This window comes from Haemaphysalis longicornis, unplaced genomic scaffold (genome assembly GCF_048455015.1).
Source record: "Haemaphysalis longicornis isolate Haplotype H1 unplaced genomic scaffold, Haemaphysalis longicornis Haplotype H1 scaffold_7, whole genome shotgun sequence".
Lineage (NCBI taxonomy): Eukaryota > Metazoa > Arthropoda > Arachnida > Ixodida > Ixodidae > Haemaphysalis > Haemaphysalis longicornis.
This window is the reverse complement of record NW_027526422.1, coordinates 193,922,193-193,948,117: the sequence shown is the minus strand read 5'-3', so window position 1 is coordinate 193,948,117 and position 25,925 is coordinate 193,922,193. Positions and strand designations below refer to the sequence as shown.

General features: G+C 46.3%; 1 protein-coding gene across 2 annotated transcripts; it reads right to left on the bottom strand.

Moving 5' to 3' along the window:
* Window positions 1-425: 425 nt before the first annotated feature.
* Window positions 426-25,706, bottom strand: LOC144147360 (septin-2-like). 2 transcript variants are annotated; one of them, XM_077679469.1, is made up of 13 exons: window positions 25,352-25,706; window positions 25,117-25,201; window positions 24,920-25,006; window positions 24,067-24,190; window positions 22,166-22,300; window positions 20,682-20,799; window positions 16,365-16,466; window positions 13,099-13,195; window positions 12,909-12,960; window positions 12,051-12,071; window positions 10,542-10,646; window positions 6,548-6,629; window positions 426-2,583 (listed from the first exon to the last, which is right to left on the bottom strand). In XM_077679469.1, the coding sequence occupies exons 1-13, from the start codon at window positions 25,391-25,393 to the stop codon at window positions 2,452-2,454; spliced, it is 1,182 nt and encodes a 393-aa protein (XP_077535595.1). In that variant the 5' UTR covers window positions 25,394-25,706; the 3' UTR covers window positions 426-2,451. The 2 variants fall into 2 exon arrangements, with proteins under 2 accessions (XP_077535595.1, XP_077535596.1); XM_077679470.1 differs by lacking the exon at window positions 12,051-12,071 and having other exon boundaries at window positions 25,352-25,705.
* Window positions 25,707-25,925: the final 219 nt, after the last annotated feature.

Sequence of the window (25,925 nt, the reverse complement as noted above, 5' to 3'; positions counted from 1 at the left end):
TTTTTGGCAAGAGTGCCTTTCTGAGCAGTGGTTATGCCTGTCGCTCTGGCTACGTGCATCACTTCTTGGTGAACGCGCCAGCGCCAAATCGCCGCTCGCTGGGCCGCGTGCGTGAAGCCACACCACGACTTTCTGACGAGCGTTGGAGACAGACGGCTGTGTCACTTCTTTTTGCTCTCACGGAATGATGTCACGCTCATGTCCATTTGCTGCGCACCGCTCCGCATGTTGTTCTATCGGCATGATGAATCAGATCAAATTGAAGTATGCATGTTTCGAGCATCGCAGGCCACTCATATGTCAGCCAGGGTATTCTGTTGAGTAAAGGAAGCGAACTGTGCAATAATATTAACACCAAAAGTTGGTGTCAGAACTCCTTTAAAAGTACTTGTTCAACCTTGCACTAATTGAAGACAACAAGCACGTCAGTCCATTTAGAGTTTATTGTGACATGCCATCAATTTGTTCACATGGAAAGACAAAACAGTCTCAAAGTTCCTTACAGAAAATAACTCATGACGATTCCCTGACAGGAAACAAACAAAAAGGTGACATTGGAACAAATTTGTGCTGCATGATCTGTTTTGGAACAACACAGACAGGAATGGAACAAAATGGAGCATTAAGTAGAGTCTGTAATCATGCTGGAATGTTCGCAAATAGCTGCGCGTACACATAAATATGGATGCAATAATAAATAGGTGTAAATAAATTAGGCATAGCAGCTAAAAATAAAACACAGCATGCCGCTTCTTTGGGAAGTACAGAGAAAACGCTTAGTCTGATGACTAGCAAATGTATACACAAGCGTACATACAGCAAGCAAAGGCTTGTTTGAGCTTGGACACTACAGTCAAAAAGGCTTAGCATAAACAAGAAAAAAAGCTCTCGGCATAACGTCTCTTTGGTTTAGTACGTGCGTGGTGGTCAACCTTTGGTTACTGTATTAGTGTGCCCGTCCTATGCGAAGTCTCGGCACAGAGCAAAATGGAGATGCGTGTGGTAAACACCTTCACTCTAAAGGCGGAACTAAAAACACCAACGTGCAGTTTCTGCGACTCAACGCCGTCACTATGACAAGTAGACTGCCCTTGCACATGACTCAACAGAGGAGGTAGTCGGAAGATAAGAACTGCAGAGCTCAAAACAATGACAATATCACCTGAATCTTGGAAAACAAAATTTGTTCTTGGTAACTGACATGTGAGGAAAACTATTTATATTATCAAGTGTATGTAAATAGATATTTGTGTGCGTAGGAGAGCTCTCTCTAGGATAACCTTTGTGGTAAAGCTACTGGGGTATCCTACGACCGTCACTTGTTTGCTGCTGTTCAGGATGATGACATCTGAAGAGTTTCGCTTTACGCAAATAAAGGCAAACTCTGTATGCCTTTATGCGCAAAGTTTGCTAAAGTGCCTTTAAAGTTTAAGCGAATGGCATGTGTGGCTAAGCAGTAAAGAAAAAAAGAATACTGTGACGAATGTCTCCACAAAACTTAGGAGAAATGCACTGGAAGAAATGAAGTGCCACGGAAGGTTTATGATAACCCTACACTTGTGACAGCACCTGCGATGGATTCTTCAAGAGCTTCTGAATTATCAACTTCAGCACAGTGGCCAGCTGACACCAGTAAGATGAATCATTACAATGAGACTTGATGTAAAAAGGGAGACACCGACCAAAAGAAACGGTTAAAAACTTATCCCAATCAATTTTATCGCCCGTTGTGTCCACGTGCTTGGCAGGAGCATTCGACGATATTCGCTTCTTTTTCACGTCGTTCCGAATGCTCTTGCTGAGCACGTGGATGCAATGGGCCACAACACTGATTGGGACAATTCAAGAATCGTCGGCCAAGAAAGGAACTTCAAATCGCGGCTTTATCTCAAGTCTTTGGAGATAGAGGACACGCCACACGTTTAATCGGAATGAAGAGTCCCTGCCCCCGTCGTACACGCGCCGCTTAAATCACGCGCTGAAGAAAACATAAGCGTCCTCGAACTTTTCTCCACCCCACTGTGAACAAGGCTTCTGTAGTGAAGCCGAAACACCTTGTTTGTTATTGTTTTTTGAAGTTTCTAACAGTTTCCTTTGGTCTGTGTGTCCCTTTTTACTTCAACATGTCTCCCACCCAGACGGGCTTCCGTCAAACCCTCGACTTCTACAACAGGACTTACGACACAAAAGCATGCCAAATGTATTCTAGTGCATCAGGTCAGACCCCCACCCCCCCCACAGAAAAACCAACCGGTGGCAATCGACCGTGCCACCCCTGAAACAGTCAGTGTCAGTGCCCTGAAGAGCAGCGTCAAACGAGCAGTAGGACCATCCTACATGACTGAGTGGTCTCTGCGAGTGACCAGTACTGTGTGTGTGTGTGCAGAGCTGGAAAAGGGGAGACGTTGGCGAGTTGGCGACTCTCTCTTCCCGCCCTGCCCCCAGCGGTGCTCAGAGGTTGACGACGCTGTCGCCGTCCCTGCGGGCATCCAGGTCGGGCGTGGAGGCCTCCGGAGTGGTGTCCCTGCTGGTCTGGCGCAGCTTCTCCTGCATCTGCGACAGCATCTCCTGCATGCGCCGGATCTGGAACAGGGAGAGGAACAGCCGGCGATGAAGGAGAGACAACGGAGAAAAAATTAAAGCTGTTCCACTCAGCGTGAAAGCTGTCGGAAGTGCAGAGCAGTGATTTGCAATAATGGGCTGTAGCGTTGTTATCCACTCGCTGCTACCACATAACGCATTTCAAATTTCCCGCCTTTGTAGGGCTCGCGCGCCCCCTGCCTGAAACTGCGACAGCGGGAGTTCTGTTCTTTGTGTTCTTGATTTTCCTCCCGCACGTGCCGGCGTTGCACTGCCACTTTTTTTCACTTACTATTGTGAAAACCAACCTAACGAGCGCTCCTAACTAAATGAACACAGGGGCTGCCGGTTAATTACGTGTGTTTTGCCTGAAATGTACCTAGTTTTCTTTGCGCGTGTGTTTTGCCTGAAATGTACCTAGTTTTCTTTGCGCCAAGCAACAGGGAGATGTATGACAAGCGCCAGCAGTTCACGAGTTTCGAACACTTATGACTACATAAACCACTTGGCTTTTGAAGCCCCTCGGTTATGCCACGACGACGGAACGCCGTGTGGCTCTACTTGGGTCCAGCGAGCGAGCTACGACGACAAGGCGAGCCCCTAAAGTGCTCTGCACTAAAAAGTGGTCGAGGCTACAAGGCACACTGTTAAGAGCCATCTGAATTCTGCCTTTCAGTTCCAAGTTCCAAACCTAAGAGCAGAGCTATGGTTTGGCCAAGCTCCTGTTCATGATCACTGCAGGACAAACGAATCTCGCACAGATTTCCAGCCGCGCTCGCATCTTGCACCACCTCAATCCATTCTCTGCCCCAAATCACACTCCTCCATCAAGTTCAGCGTCCCATTCCCTGTAATAGGTGTTGCGTTACATGGGGTGGTTCCCCACTGGATGTCCATCTCCTCGTTACGTGGCTGGCCCAACTTCCCCCTCCTCTCCTAATCCGAGACAGGACGTCCTCTGAACGAGTGTGCTCCTTAACACTCACCCTGTACCAGCACGAATAAGCTGTGGAAATGGAGCACAAAGCGAAAAGGAAATCTGCTTATTCAGAGCACGAACTGGACACGACAGCCGCCGTGCAACGCTCACGATCCCTTTACGGGAGCACCAGTAATGGCCTTACTTCTGACCGGTAATGCGATGAGGACACTACCACTCACTACTTCTGTAAACAGGCTTTGAAAGCAAGTGCCACAGTTGCCATATTTACCCGATTTTAAGCCAATACTACTTCAAAAAATGTGGGATGCAAAAGTCATGGGTCGGCTTTGAGTTTTGTGGAACACAGTTTGCACTGCTGAAAAGTGACACATTGTTAGCACCACCCAGAAGCTTTGCTAAAAAGAGAGCATCGCCACTAGTATCCACAACCACAGTATGGTCCCCGCGCCTTCTCTATGGGGAGGCGTGTCCGCGTCGCTCATGCACGCACAGTGCTGCGCAGAGGGCGCTGCGAGCAATCAAAGCGCCGGAGTGGTCAGAGCAACAGCGGCTGCCGGCCGGCCTGTGCCGTGTGCACTGCCACGGAAAGCGGGCGTGCATCGGGGTTTGTCAGCCAGTTGGAGCAGTGAAATCCAACGGCTCAAGGTACATCCACTCACAATTTAAGCTGCGATAGAACTACTATAAGACCGTTTAATTTCGCGGCCCAAATTTTTTGCGAATCGCGCTACGGAGCCTATTTGCGGCCGCTGACCTTCGGGAGTGAGATCGAAGGATGAAACCGCAGAAACGAGAGTAGCCGTTTCGTCACCGCCGCTGGATCCGTTATTTCGCGCAGTGTTGAGACCGTGAGATCACGTTAATTCAAAGAGAGCCCGGCGGTGCCAGATTCAGTGTTTGTTCCTATTCATGTGAAAACTACTGCGTTATCCTCGAATATCATGCATTGACGGTGGCCGGCATGTAGCTTCCAGGCTAGCTCAAAAATGAGAAAAAAAAAAAAAAAGCTGTAGTGAAAGGCTTAAAAAAAAAAAAAACACTCTTCCTGAGTACTTTGGGAAGGGGGGGGGGAGGGGTACAGCTAGGCACATGTTCATCGGACTAAATAGGCCTCAAGAACTTTTCGTCTTAATTTCAAACATCCGCAAAGAAAATGATTGGCCATAACGCATATGCTCCCTTGTTGCCTTCCTTGCGCGCATCTCGTGATTCACTCCGAATATGCGCCGCACTATCAAAAAATAAAATAAAGCCCTGTGCAATGCAGAATGCAAGCGCAGTTACTGTTTGGCAGCCTGACTTTATTAAAAATAAGTTTTGCGTGCCCCTCAGTTAGCGCATTTTCTAAATCGTGGAATTCACAAAATAACAGGTTCCATAGTACCCCAGTTTTGGCCTGTTGAATGAAAGTGCCAAAAAACATCGCATGCATGCGTACACACGTAGTATTTTTATTCCGCATTTATATCTTACAGATATTCCCAACTGATTAGGAAGACGTGCGATGGGGCCTAATTAACGAACGAAGCGAATTGGTCAGATCCCGTTCAAGCATACATTTGACTCGCAAACAGAGAGAAGTCAGGATGTTTCCAAAGGGCCACAAAAGTATTTGCTATACTCGGTTACATCGCAAGAACGCCACCACCTCATGTAGTGTATTACTCCGCCAAAGCGCCGAACCCGTGACGTCAGTGTGCGCGCGTTTTGAAAGGGGTTTGCTATGAATGCGTGATATCGTCTGCCTTGTCTCACGCAGTTTGTTTGTCGTCCCTGGAGTCGTTTATAAGCATATTAAGTCCAAAAAATCATGGGAACGGCTCACGCCATGTTCAAAATATTCCCAGTAATGCCCTACTTGCGCCGCGCGGAGAAACATCCGGCTACGGTGATAAGGCAAAGTGGCAACTTCCGGTGCCGTTCTTAAGTTGTCACCGAGAATAGTCTACCGCCCCCGGCCTTCTCTATGGTGAGGCGTGTCCGCACACCACACAAATATTTTCGCACATTTACATATCTATGGCAGTGTACGGCGGGGGTATTCACAAAAACGCTGCTTTGTTAGGCAACGTAGTCGAAATTCTGCGTGATGTGCCTCAGCTAGCAAAAGATGCCGTGCCGACAGTGTTTCCGATGCCCCTCGAGTATGTGTGGAAACCTTTTGCCCGGAAGAGGATACAGAGGATAGAGTGCATGTAGCGACACAGTTCCGTGGTTTGGCTCATCGTTCAAGTCAAGTCAAGTTCATTTACCAGATACACAGAAGTGTAGCTCTGGATGGTCTCCTGGGCTAAAAGCTGCAAAAAGCAGCTTGACAGGGGCCCAGGAGTCTTTGTACGTAATGGCAGACAATGCAACATTCACACAATTTACAGGAAGAAAGAAAATAAATTACTGTACGCTTACGTCTTGCTGGAAGGAATGAAACAAACAAAAATACAGACACATTCTCACTGGTCTATGTCATGCTGATACAATCAATGTGCACTCGTTACATTTGGAATTCTATACAGCGCCATAAAACATACATACGTCATAAGCATGCAACGTCAAAAACAATCAAATTTTATGACACAAACACATTAGGATATACATGATAAGTTAATAAAATACCCGCGTAAGCACTTGCGACTAACAAAACTTACATTTTTTCATTTATTTAGTACAGGAAGCTTGTGTTTTAACGATTGCATTTTGTATTGTGTACGAAAACGGGGAACTAGTCGATGTTCCGGACAAGCGCTGGGGCAGTATAAAACATAAAATCTTTTAAATAAAACAAACGTGCATTTTGTCTTTACGCGCTTTTTAAGGAGTTGGCTTAGAATAGGGGCCGGCCCTGCTTCACGTAAATACGGTAAACTGACTGATTTTACCAAACAGACAGACAGACAGACAGACAAAAGCTGAGGAGCCTACCAAAACAGTGCACCTGCAATCTAGAGCCAGCAGTGCAAATGCACTGTCATGAGAGACGTTGGAACTGCTTGAAACGGAGAGCGTGAAGCATGCAGTGCCCCTCACCTCTTCGTCCTTCATCTGAAGCAGGCGGTCAGCCTCCGAGATGCCGTCGTACGTGGTAGTCACCGAATCTCTGCCTTGCTTCCTGCACACACGGGACGGCATTCACTTCCAAGACCTTCCCACTGGGCACAGTAAATCACTGCCAAATCAAACACACAAAAGGGATAACCCTAAATTGTGTGGTACAGCCACGGCCGCTGGATGAGAGCGCACGCAAGGTGCGGCCTGCCGCGTCGCCCGGATTTCAACGGGCGAGGGCGTGAGTGGCGGTGGTTACGTTTGCCGCCGCTTGACTCCTTCGCGGCGCTAGCGTTCGGGGACTGGTTTCGGGACGGAGCGGGGCGGTCCCCGTAGGCGAGCGCTTGCACCGACTGAGAGAGACAGCCAGCGCACGGGTTTTAAAGATGTGGTTGTCCTTCCTGGGCTACTCAACCGCGAAAACTGTCTGTCCGTATGTATGTAAGTCTGCCAGTCTGTCGCTCGATCCAGCCGCCCGGCCGTGACTGAAGCAGCCAGAAGCTAAAATAATTCTTGAATGAGATATAGGCAATACATTTTAAATCTAACAAATCTAAAAAGATGCTCCATATTCGACAACATTGTTAAAAAAAGATAATATTCAACAAAAAGATAATAACCACCGGTTAGCTTTGTACAAAGCGTCTCACACACAGCACGTAAACCGCGTTGCACAGTTTAAAGCCGCAAGTTGATTAGTTACAGTTCAAGCGGCAGGTATTTGGTGGGACTTTATTCGTCCGAAATTTCAAAAATGTCACCTTTTCTCGGGAAACGCGGTGTCGACACACGGGAGAGCGATGAATATTTGCCGGCGACGGATTAAAGCTTGCCTAAAGACACTTCTTTGCAAAAACATGTTGGCCGGGCGGAATGCGCACCTCATAAAACGAGGACAGGTGATAGGATGGTCGAAAAAGGATTTGAAAAGACTAGACATTTTGCTATGCGTGTCTTTTTTTTTTGATACTCTTATACTGGCCCGATCATGTCTTGCCGCGCATAGAGATTTGGGTTGTTTTATTTTCGCAGGCACGACAATGCCTTTAAACGCGCTATGAAAACGATTACAGCTCGAGGTTGTATAGAAAGAAAAATAATGCACCGTGCTGTGTTCAAGAAACAGTGCGTACGCGGTCCACGTTGCTAAGCATTTTTCAAACTTTGCGATGAGAACAAGCGCTATATCCTCCGTTATTTCACCGCCGATTTAAACCCATACGCATTTATCCCTGAAGCTAACGGCCGGGCTCCTGGAGCAGCACCAGTATGCGCTCAAATTAGCGCGCTCTAAAGACGTTGCGCTAGTTTTGATCTCTGAACACACTGCGCTTCAATTCGAATTAATTTTCGTAGCGTAGGAAAATTTTCACATACGTTGTTATTACGTCAGCTTTCTTTTTTGAGTACCCTAGCATAATCTCTACGTAATGCAACAAGTGCAATGCCTTGTATCTGCACAAATAATGCGTAATTCACGCAGTTAGAACAATTAATAATTATGATATTCAAGATGTACAATTGTTGGTTTAAAATAGCAAAGAAAACAAGAAAACGTGAAGTGGAAAAGCGGTGTTCGAATGCTTACGCATTATTAGGCAATTTTTGGAATTTCTGTACAATTTCGCTTTTTTCTTTCGTGTCCGGGCAAAAATTTAGCTTGCCAAGCTCGCCAAATATTTTTTTTAAAGTTTTTTGTCGACCCGGAAATCCCATCTGCTCTCTTTAATTTTTTTACAGGCTACAGGGAAGAAGCAAAAATATCAGGTAGAAACTGGAATCGCTTTTCATTCAACTGTATATATATATATTATCAAAATAAAAAAGGGCTGACATGATATTAGTATATTACTTCATAACTAAATAACGTGTAACCAAGTGATATGTGCCGTGAGATTAATACGAATTGTGGTGTTTTATTTAGTGCACGAGGAAAAACCTACATAAAAGTTGGTTACGTCTTAAACATTGAGAAGTGTTGGCACTCATAAATAACAAGCGCCGTCACAAAAACATTGTTTCTGCTTGTCGGGAATTTTAATATATTCTCTGCAGTCGCAGCTTGCAGACAAAACGTAAATCTCTGCCGTGCGTGAGGTCACAAAGAGCATGCCGGGCGACGTGAGACACAACGACACAGCAATGCAAGACAGAAGGCACACTATCAACGCGTAATGCTGCTGCTGTGAACGGAATTTAACTTCCACCTTGACCAAATTAAGCTCGGCCGCCGCTAATCGTGTTTGTCTTTTAACAGGCGTAACATTAGTGCTGGTAAATGCCTTATGCGGAGCGTGGAACGCCGATGATAAGCCCACACTTCGAAATAAGCGGCCCAAAAGCCGGCGTCCCGCGGGCTGCGCTCACTGCAACCAGTCCCGGAACGGTGGCGCCGCCGCGGCAGCGATGGGTACTAGGCACCCTCACGCCGGTTTGGGAGCACGCGGCAGGCCGCACGTCAGTGCGCCTCTCATCCAGCGGCCGTGGTATAGCTCTCCTTGGCTTATGACCGTTGCCAAGGGCGCCACGTCTTGAGGTATCTGGTGAAGCTAGTGCAACAAAGCAGGCAGCATTCTGGTGTGTTAAACTCTCACTGCGTTCATTCATATCAGCCATTGTCCCGGTGCTGAACCCTTTCTTCTCTGCACTGAGTGCACGTCTCAGCATGCACCAAGCTTGTAAAGCACTATGCTAGGCTAACAGCACAAACTATTTTCTATGTGTCCAGTTAGGCCTAATGTTTTACTTTCAGTTATTCCAATCTCAACCAGTACCCAGAGCTTGATGCACATTGAATACTTTTCTCAAGGTACCAGCACTGTTGACAGCGTTAGACCCCAAGGCGTGATGTTAAGCCTCACGTCCTATGTTTAGGCTTAGCGCTAGGTAATCAAGATGTGCCAAGCAACAACGTACTCACTGTATGAGCTGTGGGTGCCGCTCACATATGTTAGATTCTGAAGCGTGATATAAGGCCTAGCGTCAGGCAGTTGCATGCTTGTTTCACCCCAATCAACCACCGGACGTTCGTCGGCCGTCCAGCGTACGTACATTCTGGTTCTAGTGTACGTCCGCTGGACGTATGTTTCAGAGCTGATGGACATACCATGTATGTCTGCGGAACGTCCGGATTTAACACATCCATACGTCCATTCGAACATCCGAAAATGGATGTATTTCAGACGTTCAGTACAAATTTACAGAATTACAGACGTGTTGATGGGACAACGAATACTACACCACAAAACACCAACACACTGAGGCAGATAGGTACACATGAACACAGTCAACTTCCTTAGCACGTTATATTAGCAGTTCTCAATTCTTATATACCCCTCCCCGAAGAGATCATTGTTGGATTCTGTAAGGTGCTTCAAAAAAGTTTAAAAATTAGGCTTAATTTCAGTAATGCAGAGATGGAACTTTCAATATACAAAGTCAGGGTGTTGATGTGCAAAGTCTTTTTCATTGAAAAATAGAGTGTCTTCAACGTTTTTGCTTTTATATTCAATTTATGCCAGATTTTGATGCTTCGTGGTAACTTTTATGTCCACTGGCAGATGTCCTTCGGGCATACAAAAATGTATATGCTTTGTACATCTGTTGCTGGATGACCACAGTACGTCCGCGAATGTGCATCCAAATATGGACATACAGTGGACGTACAGTGGCCGTCCAAATTTGGCATTGGATGTTCGGTTGTTTTTCAGACGTTTCACGGACGTCCGTGGTTGCTTGGGACCCTCACCCTCTGTTGTGATTCAACCGTTGCGCAAGAGAGTTGTTAAATGGAAAATAAGGGAGGCTTTGCAAAATGGGCGTCGTGAACGAGGCTTCACGCAACTGGCAGAGGTAGGCAATAGTAGTTTTGCAGTGAAAATTGCTCATTTGTAGTTGGGGGATTAAACTGGGTAGCTGGCAAAACTTAGAGAGAGAGAGACAGAAAAAGGGGGTGAGGAGGGAGGAGTGTACGCACCCCCTTTCGCGGGCCGCTTGTTGAGAAATCTTCTGGATGTACTGGGCACGATAGTTCTCGTAGTGCACATCACGGGTCACTTCTTTCAGGTCTTGCATGTGCGTGCTGCGTTTCCCCCACGCGAGAGGAGAGGAGAGAAAAGGGCGTGAGCGGGAGAGGGCAGCGCACCCTCTCTCGCACAACGAGGAGACGGGGGCTTGGAGAAGCAAAAAAGCGCCAGACATCTGATGCCTGGCAGCTACGGTGGGGTCGTTAAGTACCATATTTATTTGAATCGGCTGCAAGGCTCCAATGAGAAAGCCCGGCAAAAACTGATGAGAGCTACATCCCGGGTAGAGGTGTGCGAATCTGGAAATTTCAGGTCTAACGGAACTCAAATTGAAGGGTTTTGAACAGTAGTGAGAAAAATCTTAAATACCAAGCCAAATACTGAATAGTGCAACTGCTATTTAAAAAAAGAAGAACTTCCAGCAGATAAAAAAAAAAAGCAAGCCTGGAGAGGTTTTTTTACATGTGCAGTTCTGATCCCAAAGTCGCAAAAAAAAAAAGAGAGCTTTAATAATTTTTTAACTTTTTCTTGATGGAATAGATGAAAAAAAAAAAACCCTTAGACACCGTACTTTTTGAATGAGTCCTTAACTCGAATGTTATAAATCTTAACTTCAAAATAAGTAATCTCTGCAGTTACCATTCGATTTGAATTCAAATTAAATATTCGCACACCCTATTCCAGAGGCTATTCTAATATATCACTGCTAGGTTAACGTGTGTCAAAGGGCGAGCCTGGTGACAATGCTAGAATTTATTGCGGAAGCGAGCTGGAGCACTGTCTCACGGGGGTATGAATAGTCGCAGCGCTAAACTGCAATGCTGTGACAAAATAAAACGAAAGCACTGTAACACAAAATGCATGACGGAAAAGACAAATGGTTACAACATCTCATCCGGCATAATTTATCCCACACGGCGCCAAGCAGTTTGAACTGGGAAAGAATTTTTGGCAACACTGCTGCAATGCTGCGACTTTTCCTCCTGCAATAGCTGGGGATGCATTCCGAAGGGAGGCAGGCGCCTCTCAAGAACAAATTTCATGTTGCGAAAAAGGCAAATGATTACGGGCGTATCATACCGTATCGTTTGGACGTAACGTATCGTCTACGTATCGTATTTTAAGAAGGGCCAGCCCTAACAAAGTAGGACAAAAACAGAAGAGACTAAGGGACTTGGATTGCAATCCTTTGCCCCAAGTAGAGTGCCTCCCGATCAAACAAATGAGTCTGCACAAGGTCAGGGAATGGCCGAGGCCGCAGCTTTGCGGAAACTTTCGGGCTGCTTCCCCTGTGCGGCAGCTTCTGCATTGGAAGCGACTGCAGCAAGCCTCAACGTGGGTGCTCCAGAGAAGAGCTCCTTCCTTCCTTATTGAGGGTGTTCAAATAAATATGGTATGCGAGCACACGAGAGAGAGCAGGTTCTCAGGAGGAGGGCTTGCAGAGACACAAGGCCATCTACCTGAAGAGACCAAGGATTATTCTGCCGTTGCCGACCAACAGGCAGCATGAGGCAAAGAGAGAGCAAAGGGCGCGAGTCAGTCTCAAGGCCACGCCAACAGCACCGCGCCTGTCGGGGGGGGGACGCGCTGCACCAACTGTTGCCCTTGCTTCTTTTGGTGGTGACCGACAGGGCAATAGCCTGAGAGGCTGTTTTTATTCCTGAACATTTCAGAGGAGCAATGAGCTCCCCTCCCATTGTGGCAGTGGTTACCAACGGTGAAGGCTACACTCCCACCACAAAACTATTTCAAAAGGGCCCTGAAACGCACTTCGAACGTGGTGCATGAACCCATCGTATTGTATGGCTAAGAATGGTTCAGCCATGTGCATTCTGAAGCAACCATGAAGATGTGATCTCGCTGTTCACTGACCTGCGGATTGCACTATTCTACACTGCCTACGCTTGATAATACAGTAAAACCTCGTTAAAAAAAAGACACTGTTACAAGAGACCCTTGGTTATAAGAAAATGGCTTGGTTGGTCTTCCTATGTCGGCAATTTGCATACAAGGGACGTTGGTTACAAGAGACACGCTTCCCGGGTCCCTTGAGTGTCTCTTATACGAGATTTTTAGTGTACCAAAGTCAGCGGGCATGTAGCATAATCAAACTAACTTATGTAAGCTCTCGGGAAGTCCTCCTGGCTGAGAACCTGTCAAGCTTGTGGCTACTACACCCGGAGCAATCAATGTGTGCAAGGTGCTGTTGGTGCAACGTGCCCCCAGCTATACTTCACTCGCACTTTTTTTTTCCTATCAGAGCAAAAAACCACTTGCGCTGAAAGGAAGGGAGCGTTGCTTGCGCTACTGCCACTGACCTAATAAGGAAGGTCCGCAACTTGAGGAAGTCGCTATGCTTCGGGTTTTCCACTGAAACAACAGAGGCAGGCAGGGACACAAGTCAGGCGTCCGCACTCGCGGAGCGACACAAAACGGGCAGAGAAAAGAGAAAGAGAGGAGAGAGAGGGGGGCCCCCTTAGCAGCAGCAGTGACGCTTGCGGTCATCACCTTCGACGATCCCCCACGGGTAGAGTCGACCGCGGACACGCCGACCGTTGATGTCCACCAGCTGGGTGCTCGAGATGACCGCAAACGGAATGCTCTCCTGCAGGGCCATGGTCAGACGGGGGCGGGGTGTCAGGACAGGGAAACTTGGCAGTTCATAGGTGGGGTATATGAGCAATGAAATGTCAACACCTCCTATGCCTTCTACAAGACTTTACGTTGAGTGTGGCACTTCTATACTTGTGGCGTCGCCCTTTTTTGCACCATGCCTATTGATTGAACATGTTCCTCACACACGCACAAAGCTGCCTTTTGGCTCGGCCCAAGTCTCTCAACATTTGCGCTATGGCTGTAGAACAACTTTAATGATAGCATAGCAATAAAGAGAGAGTTACAATGGCCAACAGGAGCGATAACTGTTTTCCCCCGAGCTAATTGCACCAAACCATAACGACAAAGTTCTGAAGCTTACACCAGGGGCAGAATTCTCGACAGAATGCTTCTTTCACATTCATTTTAATTGTGATATAATATCAACCGGCGGGGCCTCTGAGATGCACAAAAACACCCTGCCTCACTGAAAACCCCATGTTGCACCACAAGGCTTGCTCCAAATGGACACTTTGAAGTGGACAGAACTCATAATTCTGCCCCAGTTCAAGTAATCTGCATTTGCGTCGAACAAAACTCGGTGGTTTCCACAGAGCATCCTGCAAGATCAGCTGAATTAAGGGGGGACGTGGCTTTCAAAATCAACTTTTTTATTTCTTTGTGGATTTTGATGAAAATTGGCACAGCAACTGAAAATGCTTCTCTGATAACACCATAAAAATTTCAAGGTAATATTTTGATAACTTTTTTATTTATTAAATTTTCTTTCTGTTCCGCTTGTACCGAGCCTGAGCGGCTTATGAAACACGATAGAAAACTTGTTCGTAGTGCTTTGCATTCCCAAATGAATGGACGAGGTCGTGACAGTTTTAGAATTTTTTTTTACAACACAATGTTTTTTAGTTTTCATTTTTTTAGAGGTTAATGTGCAACAGGCATGCCGACTGTGAACGATTATTTGAATAGAGTGTCACGACCGGAACTGTTCATCAAAGAATGTAATGCAAGAAACGGAATCAAAATAGACCCAGCGGTCATGAAGAAATCCCTGGAACAAGCGACACAGGTAGCAAAAAAAACCGTTTTGAGAAAACGGCTTCCGAAGTTGCAACATAGGTTTCACTTATCAAAAGTCGTCACGGTTGTAGCCTTTCGTGTCCTTTTGAACATGGGACTTCTGGAAGGCCATTCCTTGAAATTGGAGTGCCTTTTACAGCCTTTCTCTTTCCACAAAACATCATTTTCAGCTCCTCCATGAAGAGTACATACCCCAGTTTGCAGACCAAACGGAGGGGGAGATGGGTTTCAATGGGCTTTCAATGCAAAGTAGGTTAGCTGGTTGGCTGTACTGCACCGGACAACCTCCTTTTGCAATGTTGTCACCATGGCAACAAGTTGAACATTTTCTTTTACTTAAATTTGAACATTTTGGCTTTTTTTATGTTTTATCATCTTGCCTGGCACAGCAACTTCGTACTCATACGTGCAGGTGTTCATTGCCAAGAGTTTGCATGCCACAAGGATGCAAATGAGCTACTTTGAAGCTTGGTATAATATTCTGCATAACTCAAACTTCAGTGCAAGGGCATTTTTTTACTACTTTTGACATTCAAGGCATCCAATATTTCTCGCAGCACAGCCAGTATGCCCTAAGCCATAGATATATGCATCGGTATCAATAATTTCCCTAAAAAATTGACTGTTAAATGCTGCAACAGTAGGGTAAATTTTTGTAGCAGAGAACATATTTTCATTCCTATATTCCTAACTCAAACCTGTTTGCATGATTATTACAAGTGCACAGGAAACGTTGCGCAAGGAAGGCGATATGGCTCGCGCGCATCGCAGCGCACGCTTACCGCGACATATCGTACTTTGATTATCCCCGATATGGCTGGTCAGGTCGCTTTTAAGATTAAATCTAACGTCGCAGGCATTAATTACAACTACTGGCGTTCAATCGTAACCGGTTGCCCAGTCATGTGATGCTCCAATGCGCGTCGGCTATGCCGTGCGCGCCGCAGCGTTTGACGCGTCGACCGTTTCTTTCTCAAGGCTAGAGAGCCCAGTCAAAACACAGCAATAACTAAGCGTGTAAACATTGCAAATCCGACTAAAAGTTCACTTCACGAACCGCTATCGCAAGCGCGCACACCGCGTCACCCTCCAAGGTCTGGCGACGGTACAGTCACGCGCACCAGGAAGCGTTCGATGACCTCCGCCTTTCGAGCCACACAACTTCCCGTAATCTGGCTCGTTATCTCTGGCATTCCCATCGCGATAACGTGCGTGTTGAATACCACAGATTGAACAGAAACTCGGCCGAGCGAAGCGGCGAAAATGAACTCAATCCGCTCGCTACGCAGCTCAGGCGGCCGCCATCTTGCGTTGCGCCCGCGACATCCAATCAGGAGGGTCGTTGTTCTGCGCCCCGACCGGAGGACCAATAGCGCTTCAGCATCTATTTCTAGCTTCGTTTGTGCGTCGTTTCTTTTCTGCCGTTTGTGCGTTTGTGAATGAACGAAGATACAAGAGACGAGCGGAACCGGAAAAACGATCGCTCGGCCGATCTAACCATATCAAAATGGCCGCGCCCGGTGGCACCGTTGCGGAGATAGAGCGCTCCGAAAATTGCCGTTTTTTCGCCCTTTTGCGCTGATAGTTTGTCACCGCGCCTGACAAAAGTATTTTTTAGGCCACTTTGCGACACTTTTCAGCGTAAAAACTTTGCAGACGCACAGAATAGGAAATATAGAAGCCGAATATGTGGGTTTCAAAAAAACGATGTTTTCGTCATTTTTCCGAAGTTGAAAGCCGCGTCCCCCCATGCACGAAAAAGGCACAGCGCTCCCACAACTGAGAACAACATGCCACACAAATGTCGAAACTGAATAACTTACTACAACGCAACAAGAAGGCATCTTTGCACCAAGCCTCAGTGAGAGGCTCTAGTTTAAAAGTACCCAGCGTTCTTTAAGCTGCCTCGAAATACGGCTATTGTGGCATATCACTCAACCAACGAATCTGCGCACTTTAGTAAAAGCCCCTAGCACCACAGGTTGCATGAGCCGATGTTGCGCACAGCCTGCTTGCCCAACTACTGCCGCATCCACGCTGCCATAGTCAAGGAGGAAGCACGGGAACCAAGATGGGCGCACCTTGAGTTCCCTGTCCTGCATCTTGATCTCCTCGTCCTCGTCACTCTCGCAGTCCGGCAACTGGTACACCGTCACCTGGTGCTCCTCCAGCTCCCGCAGTATCTGCACCAGGAGGGAAGGACGGCCATTCGTTCGGTCACTCAGGAGGACGAGCACGCACGTTTGAGAGGGTATGAGATGAAAACAACTGCACAATTGTAACAATAATGGCCGCGGGTTGGCAAGGGGAAGAGAACACAGGGGGCAGTTTTGTTGGAGACAATATGTTGCTCGGAGGGGGGGTATATTGATGTGCGAGTTAAAATGCACATCAGATGACACAAACAGACCCGACAAAACAAATGTTGACATAAAAGTGAGGGAGGGGGATAGATAGAATTTGTACCAAGGAGCACGCACACTAGAAAATAAACTACAGGTGCACAGGTACAGTTTAAGCCCACTTGATGGGTAACTTGACAGTCCTGCACCATTTGTTGATTGCGTGTGCAGTTCACTCTGATGGGTGCAAGACACAATTCCTGTATTGCAAACGCAGGGAAGCCAGGCATGGCCAGTGGCAACATGGCACAAGCTGCAACTTGGACCAACAGATGTATAGCTATATCTGCAGCCTATTAGCGATCACCAGAATGGAACTCCCGGCACAAACTTAGTTGCTCGTGTGGGAAAATAGTTGATAATGCGGGTGACACTTGTGCTCCCAATCTTCGTCCACGCCGCTAGTGAAAATGGCCACGAAATATCACCTGGGATGGTAAGCCGAGCCCTCTCTGAGGTCCAAAGGCCCGTCTACACTGAACACTTTTCCCTGAAACCAGCACCACCACTCGCATGCCTTTTCCTATTGCTGTAAGTAGTGATGCCATGCCCATGCTAGGCATCATGATTAGTAATCACGACGTGTGTGCATTTCTACCTAAAACAGGAACTGTCGACGGGCAAAGTAACTGATTATTAAAGCTTAAAATGACCTCCTATGCTTCAGTTAATAAGCAGAAAGTATTACAACTGAGCTCATGACAACTCTAAAGACAGCATAGCGATGTTTGAAAAGTGCTGACTGATGACAGCATACAATACAAACACGTCAACCAAGACTTGCTTTGACATCATAACACACATTTCTCATTACTTGCAAAGTTTTTTTTTTTTTTCACTTTCTTTCTCCCCAACACCAAAATGGATGAGAACGTCACAGCGATGTTTGAAAAGCGCTGACTGATGACAGCATACAATACAAACACGTCAACCAAGACTTGCTTTGACATCATAACACACATTTCTCATTACTTGCAAAGTTTTTTTTTTTCACTTTCTTTCTCCCCAACACCAAAATGGATGAGAACGTCACAGCGATGTTTGAAAAGCGCTGACTGATGACAGCATACAATACAAACACGTCAACCAAGACTTGCTTTGACATCATAACACACATTTCTCATTACTTGCAAAGTTTTTTTTTTTTTTCACTTTCTTTCTCCCCAACACCAAAATGGATGAGAACGTCACAGCGATGTTTGAAAAGCGCTGACTTATGACAGCATACAATACAAACACGTCAACCAAGACTTGCTTTGACATCATAACACACATTTCTCATTACTTGCAAAGTTTTTTTTTTTCACTTTCTTTCTCCCCAACACCAAAATGGATGAGAACGTCACAGCGATGTTTGAAAAGCGCTGACTGATGACAGCATACAATACAAACACGTCAACCAAGACTTGCTTTGACATCATAACACACATTTCTCATTACTTGCAAAGTTTTTTTTTTTTTTTTCACTTTCTTTCTCCCCAACACCAAAATGGATGAGAACGTGTCAGTGAACACGAACAAAAAATGTTGAAACTATTCTTCTGCTGTTCAGTCTGCACAGCCAGGCTAGAGGGCAGATATAGGTGCTCAGAGGTGTGGCCCAGCCATCACAAATTTTTTTGAATGCCTCCCATATCTCGCGCACATCCATTTCTCCTGTTACTGACTCCCTGCGTCTGGCGGCAACCTGAAACCATTGACAATGATGCCTCTTCTTGTTTACATTTTCTTGCATCCCCTTGTTGTTTTCACTCACTAGCTGCAACACAGTTAGTAAGGAAAAGTGAGAGGACAGTGTGTGGCCCCAGGCAGTTTCGCATGCACGGAAAGCCTGCAAATGCCTGCAGGCATCCGCCGGCAGGCATGCTTGTTTTACTCGAAACATAATGTTATCGCTTCAGCATCATCCAGTGCTTGTCCATCAAACCGAGCATTCGTTACAACTGTGGCCTACATAAGTGGGCTGGCTCGACGCTATGCAGCCTCTGACAGCAAACTGAATCATGCTTTTGATGAGGCACGACAACTACAACAGATCCACCACAACTGCATTTAAGCATGAATGCCTCTAGTTTTTATTTACCCAATACTAAGTACACCAATGCTCCCAGTGGGGTCATTACAGGGAAGGACTCTTAATTGCTCATTCGTGCCACAACACTGACAGGAACCTTCCTTGGAGCTTATAAATTTTACCCAAGTAGCGTTCAACTTCGCACATATCTGCAGTGTGTTGGGTCTCGCTGCCACAGTGACCATCATCATCATCGTACAAGCTAGTACACTCTAGGTGCGCCAATAAAGCAAGCTCCCCGCTGGAGCGGGTTGTTCTGTTCCCGCTGGAAGCATCGTGCGTGTGTGTGCTTCTTTCAGGGCTGTGGGCTCTGCCGGGGCAGTCCCTCGGCATGCCCGCTCATCGAGCTTCTGTGCACAGCTTCTGGGCTGTTCAGAAAAGTAAACCCAAAGGACATGCCTTGCAGTGAAGCTCAAAAGTTCGCACACCGTGCGACAGAGCTGACTTTCATAACTCTATCCCAGCTGAAAACAACCATTGGAGGTCCAATTGGACCTCCAATGGTTTTTCTTTTTTTTTTCTGGATGGGATTAGAGTGTATTTGTAAAGTTCAAATATTTGAAAACTTGCAACAGAAAAAGAAATGCATGGCAGACTGAACAGATACCACTGGAAGTGTACAAGGTATCAAGATTCCCATACTTCTATTGAAAATAATTACACCACAGCATTTTTGGTAAAATGTATGAATGGAAAGTGCAGATGTGGAGACAATTTAAAGCTAGTGACAAGAAGACGGCACCCTTCAAGGACAACAGGCGGCTTTATTGAGCGTCTCGCAGACCACCCTCAGTCCGCCTCCATGACCGAACATGAAGAGGACGAAGACGAAGTGCACGAGCCGGGCCCATACCCCAAGCATGCAATGCAGGCCCAGCGCCACCATTCAATGTCACTTCTTTTTCCTCTAACAACAAAGTTCCAACAGCTACATTATTCCCCTCCAAGAAGTTTTGTTTAATTGGAGGTAAAGGTTTCATTCGTTTCGGATTTAGCATTTCTCGCTACTAGGTATCTCAATCCCTTTCGTTTGATTTCGATCAGAGTTTAAATTCCTTTTCTTGAACAACTATAGTACTATAGTAACTTGTAGAGAACTGCCACTGTACTAATTGTCTAGCACAAGAATAATGCACTGCATTTCCAGCCTTAGACACTGATGGCTGGTTGATACCGACATATAGGATACCCAGATTTTGCCACGCTGAAAGAACTTGCGCTGCCAAGAGCCTGTTCATGGTAAAATTTTTTGTCTCTTCTTGACAGGTGGTATAGTGAAGGATATGCTAGCTCGAAAAGCACATCTGCGACACTTGCTGATTTTAAAAGATTTCCACTGGACTGACTGACAAGAAGGATGTCAAATGCATCCGCACGGGAAAATGGTCCCCCTTATTCTCCACTGCTTCTAACACACACCAGTTACCCATGCTTGTTCACTAGCCTGGTTTGTCGGAACAAGGCTACTGTGCTTTCAGGCATGTGCGCAAGCCAGGCTGCTACTGCAAAGGAGCCATGTCTTCTTCAGCAAAGCAAAGTGTGTTCAGACTCAAGAATCACACTTCAGGATTCAACTAAGAGGCACTAAAAAGCTAAAAATAAAAAGCCACCATGGCTGGGAATTAAGCCCAAAACCTGTGGGTGGTTAGATTTTCACGTTCACTGCACCGCTTGGTGCACGTCCCATTTCCTCCCATGTGCTAAACTTTTTGTGAGCTTAGTGTGTTCTTCAGATCTATGCATTAGCTAGAACCGTAATGTATCGTTGGCAGCCAGTACTGTGTGTGGAAGTCGAGGCATGTGCCAGAACGCAACTTTTGAATGGTTGTCAAAGTATTCTTTTTTCCCCCCCCCCTGCTGGTGACACTGCAAAGATAGTATTTGAAGACTTGTGGTCGGTGTCGGTATCTTGTACCACTCACCCGGTCTTTCATCTGGCGCACTTCTGTGGGAGTGAGCGTGTCAGCCTTGGCGATGACCGGCACGATGTTGACCTTCTGGTGCAGCCGCTTCATGAACTCTATGTCCAGCTGGCGGAGTCTGAACAGAGGAGGGGAACACAGCTGTGTGTAGAAATTCTCTCTCTTAAAGGCAAAACTAAAACCTACGACTGACACTGTGTAGCACCCCATGGCACTGGGTGGGTCATCACAAAATTAGCTTCTGACTGGTCTAGACTATCGAGCAGCTTTTAGTGTTCCAAAATTGCATGCACACAGGCTGTTTGGTATTTCATCCCCCCAAACTGTCACCAATGTTGGGAATGAAAGCTGCAGTATTGTGCATAGCACACACACAGAACAGCCCAGTTGGCAGGCCATTACAGTGGGTATATGCTGGCTACTGCACCAGATCACTCAGGCTAAGCCCTTACACAGTGTTTAGTAACAGGAAACAGGAGCTCCATCTAAAAAGAATTGCACCTGTATATTTCACTGGCTACGTGCTACCTAGAAACACCTTCGTTGTCAGAAAACTTCATTTACCCACAGCACAGCTTGGAGTGGATTTTCATTTGCTTATTTCCACTTGTCCAGCTGTTTTCCTCTTAGACTTAGGGTGCCACTTGCAGCGCCTTTGAAGACAACCCTTCACCATTTGCAAAGGACTTTTAAGGCCGTGCAATTTATGTACGATACAGGAAGTTGCACGACAATCGTTCACCCTATTTTAATGCACATCTCATCTGAGCTTCACTTCTTTTCTGCCAGTGGTGAGCTGTGGGAAATAACCCAACAACTGAGCACAAATTTAATGCGTGGTTCCGATCAAAAGCTGCCACAATGTTGTAAATCATCACCAACATCTGCACGAAAAAAAAAAAAAAAAAAATTAAACATGGTTTCCCCTAACCAAATTATCTAAGCACCTCGTAGGGTCGAAATTGCGAGTGTGCGATGCTTGTTTTGTATTTCATTGCCCAATTTACATGGACACTTCCACGAAAAGACCACGTTAAACAATGTGGTTTTGCTTAGAACACCCTCCACGACTGACTTCATGACGTCAAATGTAACAACAAATCAACGCGTCTGCAGAAGGGAATTTAAGGAATTGTGAACACACATACCGCACGTAGATTACGCTTCAAAAATAAATTAATAGAAATGCAGATCACAACCACGACGTAGGTTAACATATCTAAATCGGGAGCATCAAACTGCACCCCGCAATCCAGCACAATGTCACTATGGTATAGAGGATGCTTGGTGCTTTCGAGCTCTCGAAACAAACCAAGGCTACAGACTTCTGTTTCATGGTGGAACGAAAGGGTACATGTGCTGAACTACGCTACAGCATACATGAGTAAAAGTTCTACACATTCACTTTGGCGTCTCTTCAAATAAGCGACCGAAAGGCGGCCAAAAAAGAAAGAAAAAGAGGAAGAAAGGCAGAGGCGGCGTACCCGTGTCCCCAGGGTGGAATGAAGTAGAGGCAGCAGTGGACCCTGTTGTCCACAATGTTCTTGCGGTTCAGGCCACTCTCGTCCTTGAAGAACTGGTTGAACTGCTCGTCTATGTACCGGTCGATCGAGCGCCAGCTGCGAGCACAACAGAGTGCGACGAGGGACATGAACTTGAGTGCACACACCGCTCCGTACATGCCACAAGTGTGCGATTGGCCCTTGAGACGGCTCCTCGAGCCACCAGCTCTCTACAAGGCTCCAGTGGAAAACCGCACCATGAACCTTGCCCTCAGCTGCCCCACAAGAAAAGGCAAAAGTTTGGTATTGGCCTCCCAGGCCCTTGATGAATGGCAGCTCAGAAGTGGCTAACAGTTATCCAGACTAATTTTCAACTGCTGCCTATTGTTTTCCTAGAAAAATCAACTTTTTGTATCAATAGATTATTGCACTGGAACAGCCAGCTCCCTTTGCACTGGTGTCTACTCTTCTGATAACAGCAACAATAATAGACTTTTTTTTCAAAAGATTGCTGTGTTAAAACAACAAACACTCTTAATTACAATGCGAACTGCATTGGAAAAGATAAGAAGACTGAAGGGGGCAAGGACCTCGTCCAGCTGTTGTACTGCAGCTGTTCATTCTTGCTCCCGCACTCTTATGTGAAATGAAGGCTGAATAAAAAGTTGATTGACTAAATTAGGCAAAAAAAAAAAAAAAAAGGTTGATGCCCTGAGGATGTCCCCACACTTGCACCAAGAATGTCACAGAGATAAACCTCCCTTGACTGGGCAGCACTGATAAATGAAGCCGCAAGTAATAAAAAAATAGTGAGCCTGCACAAGAAACTAACTGTGATCAGGATTCACAACAACAGCTGCTCCCACCAATAAAGCAATAAGCAAAATTTAAAGTTTAACGTGCCGAAGCAGCAGCTGGGTTATGAGGTGCACCGTCGTGAAGGGCTACAGATTAATTTAGACCACCTGGGGATCTTTAACGCGTGCCAATAATTTGACACACAGCTGTCTCCACTTTTCACCTTCACCAGAAAAACCAGTGTCCTCGGGATCAGCAGCACTATGCCTTAGTCACTAAGCCACCCCACCAAGCAAATACGAGTTTATTAGACCCCAACCAGGTACGTGGCACCACCCCTGCGAGAGTTTTGCACAAATTTGGGCAATTTCTTGACAGCAAAACATGATCGAGGATTGTCCCCATCAAGACTGTTCTAGTGTGACGCACCTGTGGAAATCTTTGTTTTAAGACATATTGGGCTAGAGTGGTACAACTTACGCTCAACAAATTTCAAACTGAAAGTTCCACACAACACAAAGGGCCAAAATTATCTATGGATGCGCTGTTATGCAGGCAACATGCCCTTTAATCAAGTGACGTGAAAGGTAGCCTCACTGAGCTGCTACCCCCCCCAAAGCAGTGTCAACGCATTAGCTGGCTGTTTTCACAATTACACCACAAATCACAATTCAAAGTGCAATTTTAAATCCAGAATTTTGTTCGAAAATTCCTCAGCAATGCAATGAATGCACTGACTCTGGCCAAGAGAGAATGCAGTGCAGTACAAAAGGCGCCACCTCCTGAGTAGCTTTTTTCGTGTGACCAAATAGAGCCTTAACTACAAGTAGCGATGAGATCGGCAACATTGCTCAGTTCTGGCATGGTCGGAAAGCCCTATGTCAATAGAGCTCCTCAACGAGTTGCCTGTATGCCACTGCCTTATTAGTCAATGCAGTTAGAGCCTAAAAAGTGGATATAGCAAAGCAACGTTTGATTCCCACAGACGTTGTGAGAACTGCTACAGCACGATAACCGCTACAAAGAAGTAAAAGCCTAGTGCACTGCAAACAAACGTTTCTACGAATCACAATGCAGCCACGTACCTCTCTTCGCAGTTGACAGCATCCCCAAACCCTGGCGTGTCCACCACAGTGAGCCGCAACCTCACTCCCTTCTCTTCAATCTCCATGGTCTTGCGCTCAATCTGGACTGTTCGGTCAATCTTATCTGTGCAAAGGGATGACATCAATTGCCACGCTCTTAGGATATTGTGAAAATGGGTAATATTGTGCACTCAGGGGATGCGCCCAAACATTTCTAAAAGAAAAACGATCAGCAAGTTATATTCTACACCCCCCCCCCCCCCCCCCGTGCATCATAGCTGCTTTAATTTATATTTCATCTCGGATCGGACAATACGTCAGGTGAAAATTATATTTTTCCTAGCTTGATTATTAAACCAGAAATTTCTTCTAGCTAGAAATAGGTAGAATTTATAGCGAGAAATTCAGTTTCTAGCTCATTTCTAGCTGGGTTGAGATTTTGTTCCAGCTGGCAGCTATTACTTCCAGCTAGCATTTGTCAGTCTAGCTGCAAGAAAAAAAAACCCTGCAAGCTGGACATAATCCTCTCTAGCTAGTCTAGGAATTTTTCTAGTTAGAAGCTATCCATTCCAGCTAGAATCTATAAATCTAAATGAAGCAGGAAATTGCGATTTCCTGCTAGAAATGCTCTTTCCACTTTCACGGGGGCTGTCTTGCACCGATCACTCCTGCCAAAAACCTTGTTTCAAAGATCGGCATGTATGTGGAAATAAACTAATACTGTACATTCAGAGGGCACGCACTGGAACATGACAATTTCACACACCTAAAGCGCGAGCTCGGAAACAGCGCAGCAGTCACATTCAGATGGTCCAACGTCGTCAGCTAGAAAAACAAAAGTGGCATATCGTACCTTCAGCATTGGGGACCTTCCGCTCTTCGTACAAATCGGTGAGAAAGAGGCTGTTGATGAGCGTAGACTTTCCCAGGCCCGATTCGCCTGCGGGAAGAGGACGCAGTCTCTCGAGACGACCGACATTGCAAGGAAGCCCTCGGTAAGGGAGAATCGGGTTATCCTTACGAGACCGCGGATGTGTATACGGATCTCACCTACAACCATCAGAGTGAAATCGAATCCTCTTTTCACAGACTTCCTGTGCACTTGCTCCGGCAGCGTCGCAAAGCCGATTTCCCCCTGCACCGACGAAGCCAAACATGGGATTGTTTACACGCTATACGCCGGGCGTCAAGTGAAACTGACAGGTTCCGATCCAGCGAACAAGGTTCCTCTCTCAAAACTTACGAAACCTGGCGGAAGCTAGACGGAAACACAGGCGAAACTCACCTCAGAGGGGCACGGGGAGTGGCGTAAGTCGGTGCTCGGCATCTTTGATCGGCACTCTTCTCGGAGCAACACACCTGCCAGTGGACGCCAAGCGTCGGAGGGGGCTCGCTCGTCGATTCTCTGACTGCCCCGTCACTTCCTCAGAAGAGGCCTATCGCCCGCATTTCGGCCAAGTTGCAGCGAGCCACGCTCCCGAGTGAGGTCATTTAAAGACCATTGTTACACTTCCTGCCGACCGGAACGGCTGGACCGACAATGTGCGTGCCGAGCGAAGCTTGCCTGGCCTGCCCGCGGTTGAGGGTGGGTGTGAAAAACGAACCAAAACAAGTGCCCAGGTTCTAACAAAAATACAAGAAAAACAACGTCGCTCGCGGCAATGTTGCTCGACAAAACTCCCAGGGATGACGCATTGCGACAAACCACTAGATTGATAAAATCATAACATGAATATTTCTTGTAATATTTATAGGTATTTATTTGTTTATAGCGTTTTAGTTTTAACTATTACTAAAAATAACCTTTTTTTGATGCACTATATAAGCACGTTAAGCGCGCCCTCAATGTGCTGCCAAAA